Raw genomic sequence first — 17,950 nt, 5'->3', positions numbered from 1 at the left:
TAATGATATCATCTTATTAACGAATACACTATAATGTGAAACACTTATTCATTCCCTTCATCTTCCAACCCTGACGAGTTTGTCATAATGAGAAGATACATGAGGAGGAAATGGTCAGGGAGAGTGAAGAGCAGTAATCAAATAACACCAGCATTTCCCATAAAAGGGTTTCTTTAACAAGATTTGGGTGAAGTGTGAATCCATCTGAACGGCTGAGAGCAAAATGTCAGTTGTATTGTAATGGATCAATCCATGATGGATGGAGGAGCACAAGGTACAGCAACATACCAGTTAGATAACATGCTCATGACACGTAAAGATCTAAATCCATAAAGAGATATGATTTAAAGGTCCAGTGTGTAAGATTTAGGTGAAAGGGATCTATTGGCAGAAATTTAATGTAGAATAATTCTCATCTTTTCACTAGTTCATTTTATCCTTATTGTATGAATTGTAGTTTTCTTTACCCCAGAAAAGACCCTTTGTATTCAAATACTTTATATTTACATCGAGGGGACCCTCTCTACGGAGGCCGCCATGTTTTTTACATTAGTCCAGACTGGACAAACTAAACACCTTTTGAGTTTTTCTGACAATTAAAGGCTACCACAGGTTCTTTTACCTTTAGTTTGAAGATTTATTTACAGGACAAAAACTGAAAATGTAAAGAAAATAGTCACTGTGTCTCTAATATTGTTCTCATGACTTCATTTGTAAACCGACCTGTACAGTTTGTGCCACTGAGAAGCTCCAAAGAGTCAATCTAATTGTGCCTCTGAAATGTGATTACTTGTCTGGGATAAGCCCATCTACAGGCAAGGGAGCAGCTGTGGAGCAATGAGGTTAAAGAGATGGAGGTGCACCAGTGAAGATCATTGTACTCCAGACGCTTGTATTCATCTCCAACCATGAAATGTTTTCTTGGCATAAATACTGTACACATTCAAAAGGCAGGAAAACCTTTTCTTTTCATTTAGTAAAAGTACTGCTAAATAGACAAAAATGTTGTCAAGTAAAAGTAACTACCTAATTAACTTTTCCACTTGTTAAAGTCAGTACTTGCTTTTGAATATACTTAAAGTTCTGGCCAAGTTCAGCCTATTCACTGCGTCTTCTACTCCCATTTAAGTAAAAAATGTTGCAGATGATGCTACTACAAACAGGAATTGTCATATTAATGTATAACTGAGTGTCTGCCTTGGTCCATTTTTTGTTTCTTCAGCAGTGCTGCTGCAGGAGGCGGAGTCTAATGTAAAATCATAATAATAAAAATGTGAACATGTAATGCAATGCCTTGTAAAAATGTAGTGGAGTAGAAAGCACAGATTTACTGAAATTTGTATTGGAGTAAAAGTGTTAAGTACCTGAAAATAAATCTATTTAAGTCAAGTAGATACATGAACTTAAGTGCATAAAGTTAATGTACTTTTTTACTTCCCACTACAGATTCAGGATCAGCCTCACGGGGAGAAAGCTCACACAATTAAATGACTGCTGATCGATGAAGGTCTCCAAAGAGGGTAGCAATCAGAGAAAGAGATTTATGTTTTTTCCACTGTGGCAGAACAGCAGTCGAAGCTACAGCTCAATTTAAAAAACTGAGCAGTAAAAACAAATAGATACAAATACTTGGAAAACATTTATTAACAATGAAAAGCAGAAATTAATACATTTAATAACATAATCAGGAGTTCAAACATATTTACAGTCCATTTCTCTTCCAACCTGCATTACACACAGTCAAACAGGATGGAAACAGATGTCAAGTGCATCATCTGGCAAAGATTTCAGCTCTGAGTGTTTTCCACACTGATAGCTGAGAGAGACGTCACATTCAGCGAGAGCTCTGTCCGACCTGTGGATTCATCATGACCAGCCAGTCAATGGTCTCCCCCAGGAAGCTCATGTTGTAGTGGGTGGCTATGTTCTGAAACACTGTGATCTGCTCGGAGAAGCTCTTTAAATGGAAGAGAGGAAACAAAAACAGCTGTAAGATGCATGCTTCCATCACTAAAACGAATGATGTAATGTATCAGGGAGCAGAAACCTTGACTGAGAAAGTGAGGTCAAAGTCTCCAGCACATCTGCAGTAGAGGGACATGTTTGCGTCCTTCACGCCTTTACATTTGTTACACACCTGAAATCACACAGGAGGTTTTTTCATGATCACATTGCTGCTGTTTCACACCATGGACATTCTTCAGTATGAACATTATTTGTTATTTTTGGGACCCTAAAGGCCTCACAGAAGAGATATTTTGCTTTGTTTGAGACTGCTTAAATTATCTAGAAACATTTTTATGATATTTACATTAACTATTAGGATGAGGTAGTTTCATCTAATGTTTATGAAAATCAGAATTTGTAACTCACCAGGTCCTGCAGTGTGTAGCTCATCAGCTTCTTCTGCAGAGCTTCCACCAGAGCCATCTCTACAGACTCAGTCTCGTACTGGGCCTGGCAGTTGGAGCAGAACCACTGAGGTAAGACAGACCCGTCCTGAGGAGAAGAAAACAAGGGTTCATTTCGTTTAGATGTCTGAATATGAATGGACTGTATTTGTATTTTGCTTTTCTTGTCTTATCGACTACTCGCAAGTCGCATTCACACATTGCTCTTACATGCTGCACTTTCTAAATCACAGGGACAATTTGGGTTTTAGTATTTTGACAAGTTGCACTACCTCCTGGGCCACAGCTGCCGAATTATGCACTATTGGCAAATCAAGTGACAATGTTGCTGGAATTGTATTACAATTACATGTAGCAAATTATCATTTTGCTTTTGTCTAAGCTCTCACCTGTGCCACGGATGGGTCTTTGCAGAGGTCGAGGTCACGACAGAAATTACAGTGGTGGCAGATGACCTCTGGTAGGATGTAGGAGTTGCAGGGATCATGGAACTGAGCGTCCTCTGAAAACTCTCCGACGTCCACAAGACGCAGGAGGTCCCTCTTTAGCTTGTTCATCTGGTTCACTATGTTGGCGTCCAGTGAGAGGACCTACAGGGAGAAAAGATGTTGCATCAATTACAAATCCACCAACACCATTCAGTATTGCAGCAGAAATAATTATGGCAGCATGCAACACAAAAAACAGCGTAGTAAGATGTTTCTTGTGTTCTGTTAAGCTTCTGTCAATTACCAAATATACGAATATCTAGGTGCATACCTGGCAGACATATTTGATGAACTCCAGTGCTGGGTTGTTGAGTGGCAGGTGGGATCCAGGCAGGACAGGGAACATCTCTGAGGGCTGCGCCACACTCCTAGTGCCTGTCACCTTCTTCTGGATTTTTTGAGTGATGGTGAAAAAGTTCTGTGTCAGCTCACTGGACACGTATTCCTGGGAGAAGGAGATCATTCCTACAGGAGAAAAATCATCACATCTGTGAGGAAATCAGCCTGAATGTGATTAAAAGCTCCCATTAAGGGTTGAGGTGTTACATAATCTATTCAGTGGTAACTAATGAGTGTAATGTGAAGTCCTTTAAAGATAGTTAGTGTGTTAAAGCAGGTAAAGCAGCTTCTTACCAGGAAGAGCACTCAGGTCTCCCACTGCCTGCTGGGAAGCCTGGCTGCCTCCACGTCTCTTAACTGGTGTTGCTCCAGGAGCATTACGTCTCAGCTCCTCTTTCATACTGTGGTACACAGCTGCAATGTAGGCTGGGTGGAACATGTGTGTGTTTGTTAGTACAGAGAAAAGCAAAGAACAAATGTCTGTTGTGTGCAGATTCTTTTTTTTTTTACCTGAGACGATCATGAGGAAGTATTTCTGACAGGAGGCTGTTTGAGGCAGGTACTGCATGATGTTCCAGTTGCTCTCGATCAACTCCTCTACATCATCCGTCTCTTCATCTTCCTCAACTTCTGCTTCCTCCTCATCTTCATCCTCACTGCCCTCCTCTTCACCCTCCCCTCGTTTATTTTTCTTCTGTTTGGCTCCTTCCTAAAGAACCAACAAGGGAGGGGGAATTACCTCTGTATTCAGCTCAGATAACTTTAATTAAATTGTATAAACTGCTATGGAGAAGTTTCAGTTCAACGAACCTCCCCAAACAAGAGGTTGGAAGGCAGTTTCCCCTTCACGCCGCCATAGTTGGCTGGGTCCATCCACATCAGGAACTCCCAGCAGCGAGAGAAGGACAAGGACAAAGAGTGGAAGATTTCTCTGGAGTGGATGCTGGAAGAGGAGAAGAGGTGATGTGTCAAATACCCTGATATTAATGATATTTAGGGGAAGAAAGAAAAGAAACTGAAAGGAAATGTTGAGTAAGTGAGCAACAGCTGAACTGTTAAATGTCAATTCTGCTGCTCTGATGCTGCTTTAAGCATCAGAAAAAAACACTTATATTGCAGTGCCCGACATATTTTTATTTCATTAAAGTTTCTAAACACTGACTTAACTTTCCCATTTAGTTTTTCTCCCATTAGTTTAATGGGCAACTCAGTTATACATTTACTATAGATAGATGACACTTCCTGTGATGGAGACCACAACACCATATGTAGAAAACATTTTAGTGGTCTAAATGGTTATTGTGTTTTTTCTGATGTTAGTGTTATGACTTCAGGCAACTTAATACAAACCATTTTAATGAGCTCAGTTTCTTCGTGAGCAGCCTGTTTTAGCCTAGTTTTTTAAACATTTAATGCAGGTATGTATGTATTTACCAAAAGTTATTTACTATATGCATGTATTTATGTCAAATAATAATGTAGGGGTTGGAGAATGGATATATGCAGAAAAAGGGATAATCTCACTTTACAATGCAAGATTTATCGAGACGTAAGAAATATCTGACCTGTTAGTGATATACTCCACGTAGCCAATTGCATCGTCTGTCCTCCGTTTCTTAGTACACAGGATGATCCTGTTGAAGTTTCCGTACACCACAGTTGAGCCAAGACGTTTAAACTCTGCAACCAACCTGAGAGCAGAATGAGACAATGATTAAGAAAAGAACAGGACACTCCAGCATTTAAGAGAGGGTTGGGATTAATCAGAGTGAGAAAAAAGACGAGAGCAAACCAGACAGTGCAGACCTGGCAGAGCTAATGTTTTGAGTGACGCAAATCAAAAAACTCAAATAACTCTGCCTCAATATTTTACCCTCATTAGAGCCCCAACATTAAAAATAATAATAAAAAACATTACATTTCACATCAACTGCGTCCAGATACACTGAGCACAGAAAGATGGAAAAAAAATTACTCATATTTAATATCACTGCACGGATTTCAAAAAGCTTTTAACTCATTCAACAAATATCAGCACTGCCTCTAGTGGTGAAAAAAAGTCACTAAGAACCACGTGGAAAACGTAACTATGTTTTCAAAATAAAGACTAAACATGAATAAATCAAAGTAAGCTGGTTATGTGGCGCTGGCACTCACTGTAGAAACACCTTCTTCATCATGTTGTGCAGGGTGCGATGCAGAGCAGGGTCATACAGCAGAGAGCTCGGGGAGCGCAGCCAGCGGTAGAAGTGCATCACCTGGTTGTCGGCGTACACGTTGTGGTACTGAGTGATCTCCCTGACCCATCCCACCACCATGCTCTTCAAGATCCTGCTCATAGAATAGAGGAAACAGTGGGATAAGCAAAACACTAAACACGACCTGCTTCCACTATCAACGAGGAACAATTCCACATCCGATGAGACCATACTGTTTATATGTAGGTTTAAATGTTGATTCATATTGACACACCTGAAGGTGTTGGAGCAGAGAGCAGTCTCATCATAGCTAGCGTGAGTGCTCGCCCCCTGATTTCCTGACATCATGTCCTCCAACGAGGCCTGCTGGATCACATCGAAACTGACGCCCAGACTGGCTCCACCCTCCATGTCGTTGACATGCTGCGACTGGAGGATGGTGTTCACTGCCAGGCTCTGCAGGTCCATCTCCACACAAACTAGAAAAAGTATTAACACATAAAAGCAGGGAAATGTTTCTGTGTTTTGATTTTGTTTGCTTTATACTTATTCTTTTTCTCATTCATTTTCCCTGGTGTTTATGTACCGGTGGAATAGCATCCTTGAGCGTTGATCTCCACAGAACCTCTGTCGTCGCTTTCCATGACCAGACGGCTGTCATCAGCCTCTTTTCCCCCAAGGTCAGGTCTGGCTGTAGGTGACAGCCACAGCAGGTGGTTGTGTTTCCGTAGATGTCTCGCGAGGAACAAGTCTGAACCGAAGATGGACACATCCTGAGGCAAGTTTCCCACAGGCAAATGGTAATACCTGGAAGCCATATGTGCAAGTTACAAAGAGAGTACTTAAGACAAACCTGTGACAAAAACCGTTGAGCAAAACAACAAATAAAAGATGATTCACAGAGTTTACAGTGTGCAGTTTGTACCTGGCCATGTCGAAAGCTTGCGACAGGCAGCTGTCCAGGTTGAGGTAGTGACGGATCATGCGCCGGGCACCGTGGCGTTGCCAATCCAGAACATTATAACTGATCTCGTCGACCACATGCACTGGAACCACAGGAAACTCCTCAAGCACCGGCATCCCCGCTGCCAATCGACGCAGCTCCCAGTTTGATTGCACAGCGATGAGGGTGGGCCCACGACGTTCCTCCTGTAAACAGCGACAGACGAAGCAGAAGATTATCAGTTAAGCCACATGCACATAACTAGTGATATTTCTGTATGTAAAGTGTGAGACACGAAGAGTGTATTTTACCTTGTAGTTGAGCAGAATGCGCTGCAGTGCACGGTAAATAGCCTTTGGGTCATTTTCAGCTCGAACCTCGAAGTTGTGTTTCTCTGGAGGAAGGAGATCCTCTGTCGTCTTCTCCAGGAGGGCGGTGCGCTCTGCTGTGTAAAGGTTACTCAGGTTTGGCATCTGGTTGCTTCGCACCTAAAAGAAAAAAAAAAAAGCAATTGAGCACAATTCTCTATAGCTAGAGGGAAAAAGCATCTGTGTTGAGAGGGAGGCAGTCGAAGATTTGTATTATTCTTACTGTGTCCAAGACGAAGATGCTGGCTTTGCGCTGGGAGGGGATGAAAAGTCCAAACAGAGCTTTGTGTCCCTGGCTGTGATGATAGAAGTACATGTGGCGAACGCTCCCTGAAAAGACAGAAAACATAACACAGTAATGTAAACCTGTGAAACCTCATAATACATAAAACTTGCCATGTAACAGTCGTCTGCTCCACCAGGAAAACGTTATCTAAATCTTCAGTTTATTGGTAAAATCTACATTATAAACAACTTCAATAACAGACGTTTCATTTAATAGGCTTCAAACAACCTCTATGTAAAGCTGTGGTATCCCAAGACCACGAACTCAGAATAACCCACTGCCCAACATGTACAAAATGGTTAAGCTACATAGATATAACTGTAACCACGACAAGAAGCATAACAAAACAAAACAATAAACCCTGTAAGATCCATTTTGACATTAATTCCAGTTGACCGGTGTGTGAGATGGGTCTTACCTGGCTCTAGGTAACTGAACTGGGCCAGAGACCTCATCTCCAGATTCTCCAGGTCAAAAGTATCCGCCTCCCTGCCGGCCAGATCCCTCACGACGTGTTTATTGACCATACACACACATCCAAGCTGCACCAGAGCCCGAAACAGCAAGGGGACCTGAGAGAGAGAAAAATATGGACATCACACTAACAGTGCTTTATCTTTTTATAAAGACACATGTGGAAAAATAGAACCAACTCTATATCAATAATGTAGAGTCGAATATGTTATTACAGCTTATGAGGTGTATAAATATATGTTTACCTGTGTTTCGTAGACTCCTTCGATGTCTGGTGCAGACAGGTCTGCATTGATCTCATTGATGTGCTCCTGGTACATGTCCTCTGGCACACAGTACTCATAAAGGTAGTACACAATGTTGGAGCGAGGCAGCATGCGGTTCACCTGCAGCAACGAGTTCATGTCAGAACTTACAGGGCAAAAATTAAAAAAAACAAACATACACAGCGTCTTTCATTTCACTTGCCTTCTTGTACGTGGCTCCCTCCTCTTGTTTTGGGACTTTCTGATTGACGTAGAAGACACGGGGGATGTTGAGCTTCATGCAGTGGAGGTCATTACCAATCACAGCCCACAACTTGTACAGACCAGGGTGACTGGTCTCTGCGATCTGTGTGGAAGGTAACAGATCATATTACATAAGACTGATTCAATGATATGAAACTATTTTCTATGGATTTTATTGGAGTAGATAGGGGTGACTTCGGGTGAATTTACTCCACCTGCACAATCTGCCAGGGCATGTCCAGAATGCTGCGTGCTGTTCTGCGCAGGAAGCTGCCAAGGCCGGTGGTAGGGCCGTCTCTGATCACTCCTCCACCTACAGGCTGAGCTTCACCATCCAGCAGCCTCCTCCTCTTCTTTCTCTCCTTCCTCTGCCTCAGCTGCAGCTCCCACTTCTTCTTGTGGTAGCGCAGCCATACTAAAAGCTCCTCCTGTGCACAGACGCAGGCATTATAAACAGAGCCACTGTAAATCTATGCAACTCAGGGATTGCTAGAAGAAACTTGTCTCAAAGTACCTGTAATTTCAAATGCATTTAGAAAGCATTAGAAATGGCCTGAAAGAAGTAGGCATCTGTAAACTGACACAAAAGGTAGGACTTAGTGGTTCTTGCTTCCTACCCGTGTTTTTCCCGCGGGTGGGGGTGGTCCCAGGATCTCTCGCCAGGACTGAGTGAGCTCCAGGTCCTGAGACTCCACCTGGCTGTCCTCTCCCTGAGAAGCTCGCTTCCGCTTGGTGCTGATGAGGATGGCCGGTTGCAGTGGTCTGGCTGGCACACCGAAGTCCTCAATGTCTGCAGCTTGGCCTGCTTCAAGAGGCTGGTGGGCCACCTGAGTGAGACGAGCAACATTCGGCTAATTATAATCAAATATAATTCACTGCTTTCCACTCACTGAAGTTTAGCAGGATACTTTATTGTGAGTTTCATTGTTATTCTACATTTGATCTGTATACATGGCCATGTTTGACTGTGAAGGAGTTTAATAAGCATGTTTATTAAACTGTGCATGTAAGAGAATAAGCACGTTTAAAACGCACGATCAAATAAAAAACGAGTAGAATACCCCTGGAGCCCACTAGCTAGCTGCCAACTTTTCCCGTCACTGGTTTGTTACATCATCCTTGTGGAAATCTCTGATAATTAAATGAATAATGGGTCATGGGAGTGAGTTAGATCAGCTTAAATCAGACGTAGATATTGAAAACATTTATCTAAAAAACCAAAGCAGGGAATCTCTAACCTGCACAATGGAAACTTTTGCGAGTCATTTTGCTGGGAGGTCAACCCACCTGTCTCTTGCCCTCACTGGTGAACAGTTCACTGATTTTCTTTTGCTTGTAAATGTCGTTTTTCTCCAGGAGTTTCTTGTGAAGCCAGTCTGGATGTCTCACTCGGGGCACTGGGTTCTTCACCTGATGATGAAATTTAACAAATAAAACCAATCTGCACAGAATGTTTGATTTACTAAAAACAAATTAAAGGCATGTTTTTTAACCTGTTGCAGAGCCGCAGGGATGGTGATGATTTTCTGAATGGCACTACCCAACCTCTCAATGTAATAACTCCAATCGAGGATCTGGAATGGTCCACAAGAAAAATGTTCATGTCAATGGGAGATCAGAGGAAATTAACACAAAGGCTTGTAAAAGATTTGCATTGCATTTTTAAAAACTCACAGAGCGGATGTCCAAGTCATGCAGGCTCGGCATCTTCAACCACTTACGGAGGAAATGTTTTTTCACACTGGGCTCTGCCTGGAAGATGGCCAGAGGAATGGCTCTAATGGAGACAAACCCAAATGGCCCAACTGTGAAACAAAAAGCTTTTACCTCTGCTAATGTCATGAAATGCCTGTTCTCCACAAATATTGGTGAAGCAATTTAAGTTGGTGATGACAACAGAAGATGTATCATGATGGAACAGTGTGAAACAAAAACCTCAGAGAGCTTGATTGACTTTTGTACAGTGCACATGTAGGGATTGTATTTTCATTAACTGTACTGTACACTAGTTTTTACTTTTTAGTATTTAGTACATTTAACTTGGATTTTTTTTCCATTCTTTCCGTATATTCAAGATGATGATAGTGTCTTTAATTCTCCTGAACATGGGTTTTGTTAATAATAATAATAATTACAGGACTATTAAATGTCTACTTTTTTCAATTCTATCCAAGAGTGTGAATGTTTATTATGAGTGGTTGGCCCACCTTTCTGTGACAGGTGAACCCTCTGGTTTTCGGGAGATGACGTAGCGACAGCTCAGACCAGCGTCTTTCACCATCTGATCTCCCAGGAACTCAGCGAGTCTCTTAGCGGTGCTGATCGACGTGGACTTCTGCTCTCCGTAGTCCTCCAGCTTCCTGGACATGGAACGATTCTCGGAAATCAGTTCAAACAGCTCCGCATCTGGCATGTTGGCAGCCTGGAAAACCAGGGAAACAAATATGTGTGTGAGGATAGTAAGAACTGGACTCAACATTTTGTTCCTGAATACTGAACGTTACTAATTCAAAACACGGCTAGTTAGTCTAAGTTACTCAAAACACAGCTGACAGTATGATGAATATATCTTTTGATATTACAATACTATGTTCACCTTGCTGTACAGAACATCCAGCCAGTAGTCGGCCACTTTGGCCACCGATGCATAGACTTCCTCCAAAGTGGTACCTTTGAGGAAAGCCTCAAACACTGAGGACTGAAAAATCTTGATGAGCTGGAGCTCTCCTCTTCTCTTCACTTCAAAACCCTTGAGCTCAGCAAGAGAGCCGTCCTCATTAAACACAGCGTACCTAAAACAAGGAGAGAAGCCTGTGATCATCATGGTCGCTCTTCAGTTTAGTAGGATCTTAAGCAGACAGCACTTTCCGTAAAAGTTTGGTACAAATAATCCATTGACCACACAACTTATATCATACAAAAACACAATTCAATAGCACTCTGCTGCCTCTGTACCTTTTCTTCAGCTTCTTTCCTTCCTCTTTTGAGGCGGGCAGGATCATTGCCAGGTACGGTCCGTCCACCTCAAAGAAGATGCTGTTCTCTGACCGTGTGTTGTAGGTGAGGGACCCGGGGTCGACCAGCTCATGGTACTGGTCGTTGGTGAATCCCTCCTTCACCATGATGTTCAGCATGGCCCCCGGGTAGGAGATGGTCACCTTGGGCTTCTTTTCATTACTCGTCTTCACTACAAAATTCTCAGGAAAGGTGTTAGGGAGGACACACCAGATACCATCGGTGTCCAACTCCAATGGCCTCCTGAGACACAGAAGTAGAAGTGAAAAGAGTATTGAATTTATTTTGAATTTGCTCGAGAACATGTCAACAAGAATAAAAGAAAAAATGATTTATGTCTGATGAAAAGAAAAACACACAGAAATATAAACCATGCTGCAGGTGCCTGATTCAAACAGACACATCAACATCATTCTGCTGAAGGAACAAGTCAGTGGATCTCTTCCAGTTCATTTGGTCCTGACCCTGCACTCTGACGGCACTCTTCTTGATCACCATCACATTATCAATGTGACACTCACCCTATTTGTTCGATCAGCTCTCTGGCTTGAGTGATGATGTTGGCTCCGGTGTAGCACACGATGCCGGCCATCTCCATGGAATACCAGCGCGCCCTGGTGGAAACACAGAGACAACACTCACAATGTCAGGTCCACAGCAACGATTAGACAACAATGGTTCACCTTGACATGAGTGTTACTAAAAAATATCTTCTGATGAAAACTGTGCAGTAACTGACTCTCACCCTTTCCTCATGACGTAGCCGTAGAAGGAGTTGAGAATACACTTGTGAGCGAGCTGAAGAGACTCGTACAGGATCTCCATGTTCTTGCAGCGCTTCACCTCTGCAGCGTCTCCAATGTCCTGAGCTGAGGACAGTTTCTTCTTCCACACCTTTAACAAAGAAGCATGAAAATAACACAGATTTGAAGGAGCAACACAAAACAATCTCAAGCGTCTCACTAGAAATTAGTGCGTTTATTGGCTAAACGTTCACCCTGACCATTTGTTCATTGGTTTGTTTGAAAGCAAGATTACACAACAACTGGATGGATTACCACAAAACATGGTGGAGGGATGCAGTACGGCTCAGGGAAGAACCCATTCAATTTTAGTGTTGACCCAGGAATGTTTTAATCACTTTCTTTAACAATGCAAAATGTCTTCCAAGATTTTCACAATCAGGCCTGTTTAGGGAACTAATGTCTGTGTGTGAAATCTGGTGCAGCTTGATGCTGACTGTTGGGCCTTGGTCGGAGATATGCAATCTACTGAGAGCTATTCCAGCTTTCATTGTTATCAATACCAAAATGTACCTTGTGGAGTCCTTTGAATTCGTAGCGTCGATCTCTGAAAGCTCTCACAGTATCCACATAGAAAGAGTTTTCTCTCTGACAGATGGTGGTGACGCGCTCCTCCCGCTTGGTGACGTGTGTCTTCTTATAGGCTCTCTTACAGTAGTCTGAGACAAGGATATACGTCACCTTTTGGTTACCAGTACATTTGAACACTTATGATCAAAATTGAAAGCAAAATGAGCAGGACTGGCTTAGTGAAATTACTAAATAAAGGCTGTAAAAAACAAAGTACCTGCCAAACGTTTCTTCTCATGCTTGGCTTGCTCCTCTCTGTTCAGATTGTGGAAAGCGCGAGGTGGACCATTGGGAAACAGCGACGGGAACTTCTCTGACTCCAGTTGCTGCTGGATACGGTGAAACTCACTGCGACTGGCAGGCACTGCAAACAGAGGCAGCCGCTCACTTACATGTTATAATGCTTAACAGGCAAGAAAAGAATAACATGACGTTGACATTTTTATCTCAAGGACAAAAACACTCCTGTTCCAAAGAAGTAAACCCGACAGTTTTGTAGCATATTCCCACAAACTAAACCACTGCTACTATCAAAGAGACAGATTCTTCTTGGATGCCATTTCTTTATAATAACCATAGGAATAACGGTTGTCACAATACCGTTATGGTCAAAAGAATATACAAAATGATGTAATCACAGTGTCTACAGAATGCTTGAAAAAATAGATAAATTACAGCAATAAAAATAGTAGCAGTACTACTACAACTACTACTGATAATAATAACGATAACACATTTTTGGCAAATCAATTATGCTCAAAATACAACATATGACTAGGATATGCAGCTGGTTTATCTCAGTGATGTTCAGAATCATAGAAAGACCAATTTTCCCATAAATATATTCAATTAATCTCATTATTGAAACTTAAAATTTAAATTTTATTTCATTTGGCCAACCAAAACAACCACTTTCTGATTGCTATTGATCATTGTGACAGCTTTACACAAAATAATAGACACATGAACTCACTGATTTCTCCTCTCCACTGCCAGGCCATCCTCCTCTGACAGGAGGCTCCAGGTTTGTTAAAGTCACAGGCAGCACACGTGGCCTCGTCAACCATAGCAGATGGCTGCAAAAGCAGAAAATAAAGAATTGAGTTTCAGGATTTTCTATAACTTTTGCCCACTTTCACGTATTTCTATTTTTCTTACCTGCAGTCGGTTGGTGAGAATGATGTTGGGGTACATAGCCCCAACATCCAGATGGTAGATGAGGGGGCATTCGATCCTGTTTGGAACCTCCTTCAGTGAAATCAGCTTCTTCTTTATCTCATCGCAGACCTGGGAAAATATCAGTGACGTTTTAAAACTTCAAACTGAGAAACAATAGTTGACTTTTCAAAATAAAAAGACAAATCTGAGACACAACAATGACAAATCACACCTCGTTAAAGTTTGTGATTTGCTCCAGAGGGATTTTCTCCTCTTCCTCCATAGCGTGACGCATCGTTCTCTCAACTCTTTGAAGCAGGAAGTCGAATGCAGCCGGGTTCTGTCAACAGACAAAACCGTCACATTAAAAAAATGAAAGCAAGGAGTCAGCATCAAGAAGAACTGTGATCAACTGACTGACCATTTTGAAACGGCAGGGGATGTCACTACGAAACACTCCGGACTCCAGCGCCTCCACGTGGCCGCCCACGTACGTCTCAGAGTCCATGACGTGGCCGTCGTCTGTCAGTTTGTTAAAGACCTGCTCCTGCTTGTTGGGGAAGACGATGTTGGCGTGAAAGGCCTGGACCATGAGCAAGGCCTCACACAGAGTCCCAGAACCTTTACGCAGCACCTGGTAACAATAAAAGAAAGGAAATGAATAACTGACAAAATGTATGCTATTTCTTGGGGGGGGGGGGGGGTCATTTACAACACAACAACACACAGACAAACCTCATCAGGCTCCATGGGGATGATGGTGCACAGAGCGAAGATGAAGGGATGAACATATTTCATGTACAGGTAATATGTGGCCACAGCATCAGACACAGAGTACGTCGCCAAAGTCTGACAGAAAGACAGAGAAACCGTCAATGAGATTGAAAACTCTTTATTTTCTGAGCTGTAAAAACTAAAGTCCATCCCTGTACCTGCGGCTCCTCTGTCGCCATGCGGCACATCTCCTCTGGATCCAGCTCTACCGGGTCGTAGCTCAGTTTAGCCTTCGCTGCTGCCTTCAGATTGTGACTTCCCACTGGAAGGTAGCTGTCTCTTTTTACCCACCTGACGCAGGAGAGACGGGTGGGAGGGATGTTAGATATGTATTAATCTAGATCCAGCTCTAAACCCCAAGAGTATGTTTACATTAGAGTATGACCGATTTGGACTTTTGGAGTCTGATGTCAATATTAGGGAGTAAAAACTATCTGATACCGATATCTAAAAAATGGTAATAGAATACCTTCAATGTCATCACACAATGAAGCATGGCAAAATTAACAGTAATACCGATATTATCTGCCAACCGATAAATTGATCTGGGTCTAGTTTACAAAAACCACATTTTTGTCATGGTGAATGTGTTAAAGGAGTGCAAACCTTAAGCAGTCCATGTGGATGGCCTGACTGGACTTGTACTCTCCCTGATTGTCCTTCTGGAAACCGATCTCCCTGTGCATGCTCAGCCCATGGAGGCCGGCCCGGGTCTCAATAAAAGGCCTTAAAGAAAGTAAACAAATTCAGAGAGGTGAAAGGTAAATATCAGTAATACATGTTATCACTCTACAGAAACAACTAAATCCAGAGCTCACCAATCGAAGAAGTCTCCGTTGTATGTTACAAAGATGTTTGGCTTCGTTTCTTGAACGTGATCAAACCACCTCTGAATCAGAGCCGCCTACAGCCAAAGTCAATTTACCACGTTATTACACAGATGCAAAAACCGTGCAGCACATTCAGAAGAATAAACAAACTTTCAAGTGCTTTTATATTTATTTCCACTGTAGAATATTAAGTGTGATGCAGCTACGCACCTCATCATCCTCATTGAAAACAGTGAACGGCCCTTCATACTCAGGTTTGGGAGTGAACTCAAAATCCTCAATGTTCTCAGAGACGATCTCTCTGTTTGTTATTAGAAACCCCTTTCAAAAGGAAGGTGAGAGAACTTAGTTTGACACTTACAGGAGAATATCAACAGAAATGTGTGATATAAACGTGTAAATAAAACTCACCTGTCCGTCTATCATGTAGGAGATCATCATAATCTGGTCTGACTCAGCGTCCGGAAACTTCAGTGGAAGTTTGGTCGTTTCAATGTCAAAAGCCATAACAACAGGATCCTACAGGAGCGCGAGGCAAAGATTTATGGAAAACACAGACATAGATGAAGATTTCAAGATAACTTTGTTCTAAATAAAAAATCAATAACAAAATCCTCATACTGGTCGCTCCACAAGATCGTCTCTCCGTACAATCTCTGGTGGGTAAGTGCTGCCTCTGTATCGAACATTGTACCAGTGAGCCTGAGAAACACAAACAGTGAAGATCAGAGCAGCAAACACATGCATTTTCACGTATTTATGTATATTTCTAACAGAAATCTGCTTTTACCACGTGGATCTTGAGGTTGATTGACACTCGCACATGATAGGGAACGTCGTACTCCCTCATGTCCACGATGTTGTCCAACTGGTCTGAGATACTCTTTGACATCCTGTCTTCATCTGTGGAGGTCACATTGCCTCCTGACAAGGCACTGAAAAAACACAGGTGTCCACAGATCAATATGTAGGCCAATATAAGGAAGTGGAGCTAAAGTTATCTAATCTATATCAATATGAAAATGAGAATATTCCTCACGAACCCTCCACCCCGGCGCGATTTCCTTTTGTCCCCCACAAACTTATTTGATATAATTTAGTTTTAGTTTGGTGGTACCTGGATAACATGGAAGTGTAGGCATCATTGGACTGCTCCTTCTCTCTGTTCTTGCGCACTGCTGGAGAGATCTCACGCTTCACCTTGATGAGGTCGTCCACGGTGTTGAACGACAGTCTGATGTAGCTTCTCTTCAGGCCAACTAAATGGTTCGGCTGAAGGGAACATGATATCACATAAACAACCCTGATGGCCAAATGTTGGTATATTCATAAATATTATATTAAACACATTAAAGGACTTTAATGACATGAACACGACATTAAAAGAAAACTCTCACCAGGTCTAGATCCTCCTTTGGGAGAATTTCAAGCTTCGCCACTTTTCCCTGGAACTTCTTCGACAAGTATGAGATGACCTCTCTCTCGCAGTTCTACAAATACAGCCGTCTTTAAATAAGGAGTTTATTTGACCATGTATAAGTGACATGTAAAAACTGACAGATGCTGACTCACCTTTTTTGTAGCTACATAGAAATATGGCTTGAAGGGTAGAGCCACCTACAGGTAGAGAATCAGGAGGAATATGTTAGCACAAGGGAAAAGGCACATTAGCCATTAATATTTTTACAGGACAATAACTGGTTTTTTTAAAATATAAAAGCTGGTGAATCGAATTGCACCTTAAACCTGCTTCCATCGTCCTGAATGAAATAAAAATCCACAGCACTGATCATCCTCTTGTCTTCATCCAGGATCTCTGCCTAGTGATACAAACATAAAAACTGTGTTATAATCAGAGTCACTTCATCTTCTGACGACCCTCAACATGTCAGACACGTCACTGACGCAGAAGCATAAACTAGGCTTCAACCTACGGGGTGCATGTTGATCAGCCAGCCTGTTTTCTCCCCGGGCTCCTTCATCCTGTCGAAGCCGAAGCGGGCGTCCATCTCGTCGGTGAACTGGCTGCGCTCCAGCCGCTTGAGAGCCGAGGATCCATCGTCCCTGGTTCAAACACATGGTTTTCTCGTGTCAGCCTCTCAGTGAGTGTTATCTACAGTTTACTGCAGCAGTCAGGACTAATGACTGAACATGTGTAATATCGTTCACTTACTGGTCCTGGTCTCCTCCACCTTGTCCTCGATCCGCTCTGTATCTTCCACTGTTTTGTAAAAAAACCATCTTCTATCGTGCGATGACGATGTTTGACGGTCAGACTTATTACACACCCGCTCAGTTGGTCTGTGAATGGAGCCGCATCGGTAAGATAAGTAAAAGTTGTTTATCTTCTGTCTGTCACTGACACGGCTTGTTTTCCTATTTTGGCGCGTTCCTGCAGTTCCCGCGAGCGCAGCGCCGAGAGGAGGAACAACAAAGATCGTTTGCTGAACGAGAGAATCACTCCAACTGAAAATCCTGCCGCACATTTTATTATACAGACTTCCGCATTATTCTAACGATAATAATATTATTACTAATATATATTTATTATTTTCACGGTTCAGCTTCGTTGTCCATGTTTCTGCACTTTTCCACATTATAATATCATGAGACAACTCAACTTACATACTTACTCCCTTATGGACTAATGCTAACAACAAGCTTCTTTGTCTGTTTGTCGTTTTCAAATTAACAGGCGCTTTCATGGGAAAATACAAATTGTGAGAGTTAATATCAGAATCAAATGAAAAGGAGATAACAAACAAACTCAAAGAATAGTAAAAG

The 17,950-nt window shown here is 42.2% G+C and overlaps 1 protein-coding gene across 1 annotated transcript; it reads right to left on the bottom strand.

The window, feature by feature from the left end:
* Positions 1-1,626: 1,626 nt before the first annotated feature.
* pole (polymerase (DNA directed), epsilon) lies at positions 1,627-17,588 on the bottom strand. Its single transcript, XM_020100898.2, has 48 exons — positions 17,340-17,588; positions 17,101-17,230; positions 16,906-16,986; positions 16,739-16,783; positions 16,564-16,656; positions 16,284-16,438; positions 15,957-16,101; positions 15,788-15,868; positions 15,578-15,685; positions 15,377-15,487; positions 15,155-15,240; positions 14,943-15,062; positions 14,495-14,627; positions 14,298-14,411; positions 13,984-14,196; positions 13,795-13,902; positions 13,563-13,691; positions 13,378-13,480; positions 12,622-12,768; positions 12,348-12,493; positions 11,777-11,925; positions 11,553-11,645; positions 10,972-11,274; positions 10,613-10,808; positions 10,224-10,438; positions 9,691-9,793; positions 9,510-9,590; positions 9,304-9,426; positions 8,634-8,843; positions 8,232-8,444; positions 7,976-8,119; positions 7,753-7,893; positions 7,452-7,605; positions 6,971-7,077; positions 6,691-6,867; positions 6,362-6,585; positions 6,023-6,243; positions 5,711-5,915; positions 5,396-5,569; positions 4,804-4,929; positions 4,049-4,181; positions 3,749-3,947; positions 3,533-3,664; positions 3,171-3,364; positions 2,801-3,001; positions 2,374-2,499; positions 2,048-2,137; positions 1,627-1,957 (listed from the first exon to the last, which is right to left on the bottom strand). Exons 1-48 carry the CDS (start codon positions 17,405-17,407, stop codon positions 1,835-1,837), a joined length of 6,873 nt encoding a protein of 2,290 aa, XP_019956457.2. The 5' UTR covers positions 17,408-17,588; the 3' UTR covers positions 1,627-1,834.
* Positions 17,589-17,950: the final 362 nt, after the last annotated feature.

Source organism: Paralichthys olivaceus, chromosome 4 (genome assembly GCF_024713975.1).
Source record: "Paralichthys olivaceus isolate ysfri-2021 chromosome 4, ASM2471397v2, whole genome shotgun sequence".
NCBI lineage: Eukaryota > Metazoa > Chordata > Actinopteri > Pleuronectiformes > Paralichthyidae > Paralichthys > Paralichthys olivaceus.
The sequence above is the reverse complement of the archived record's forward strand: the minus strand, read 5'-3'. Positions and strand labels throughout refer to the sequence as shown.

Bases quoted from the DNA above. Each gene is read 5' to 3' on its own strand.
- pole (XM_020100898.2), bottom strand. From the start codon at position 17,407: ATGGTTTTTTTACAAAACAGTGGAAGATACAGAGCGGATCGAGGACAA. The intron at 7,078-7,451 runs GTAAGACCCATC...CTGTCTTTTCAG, and splicing joins GTTCAGTTACCTAGAGCCAG to GGAGCGTTCGCCACATGTAC. The intron at 1,958-2,047 runs GTTTCTGCTCCC...TTCCATTTAAAG, and splicing joins ACCTCACTTTCTCAGTCAAG to AGCTTCTCCGAGCAGATCAC.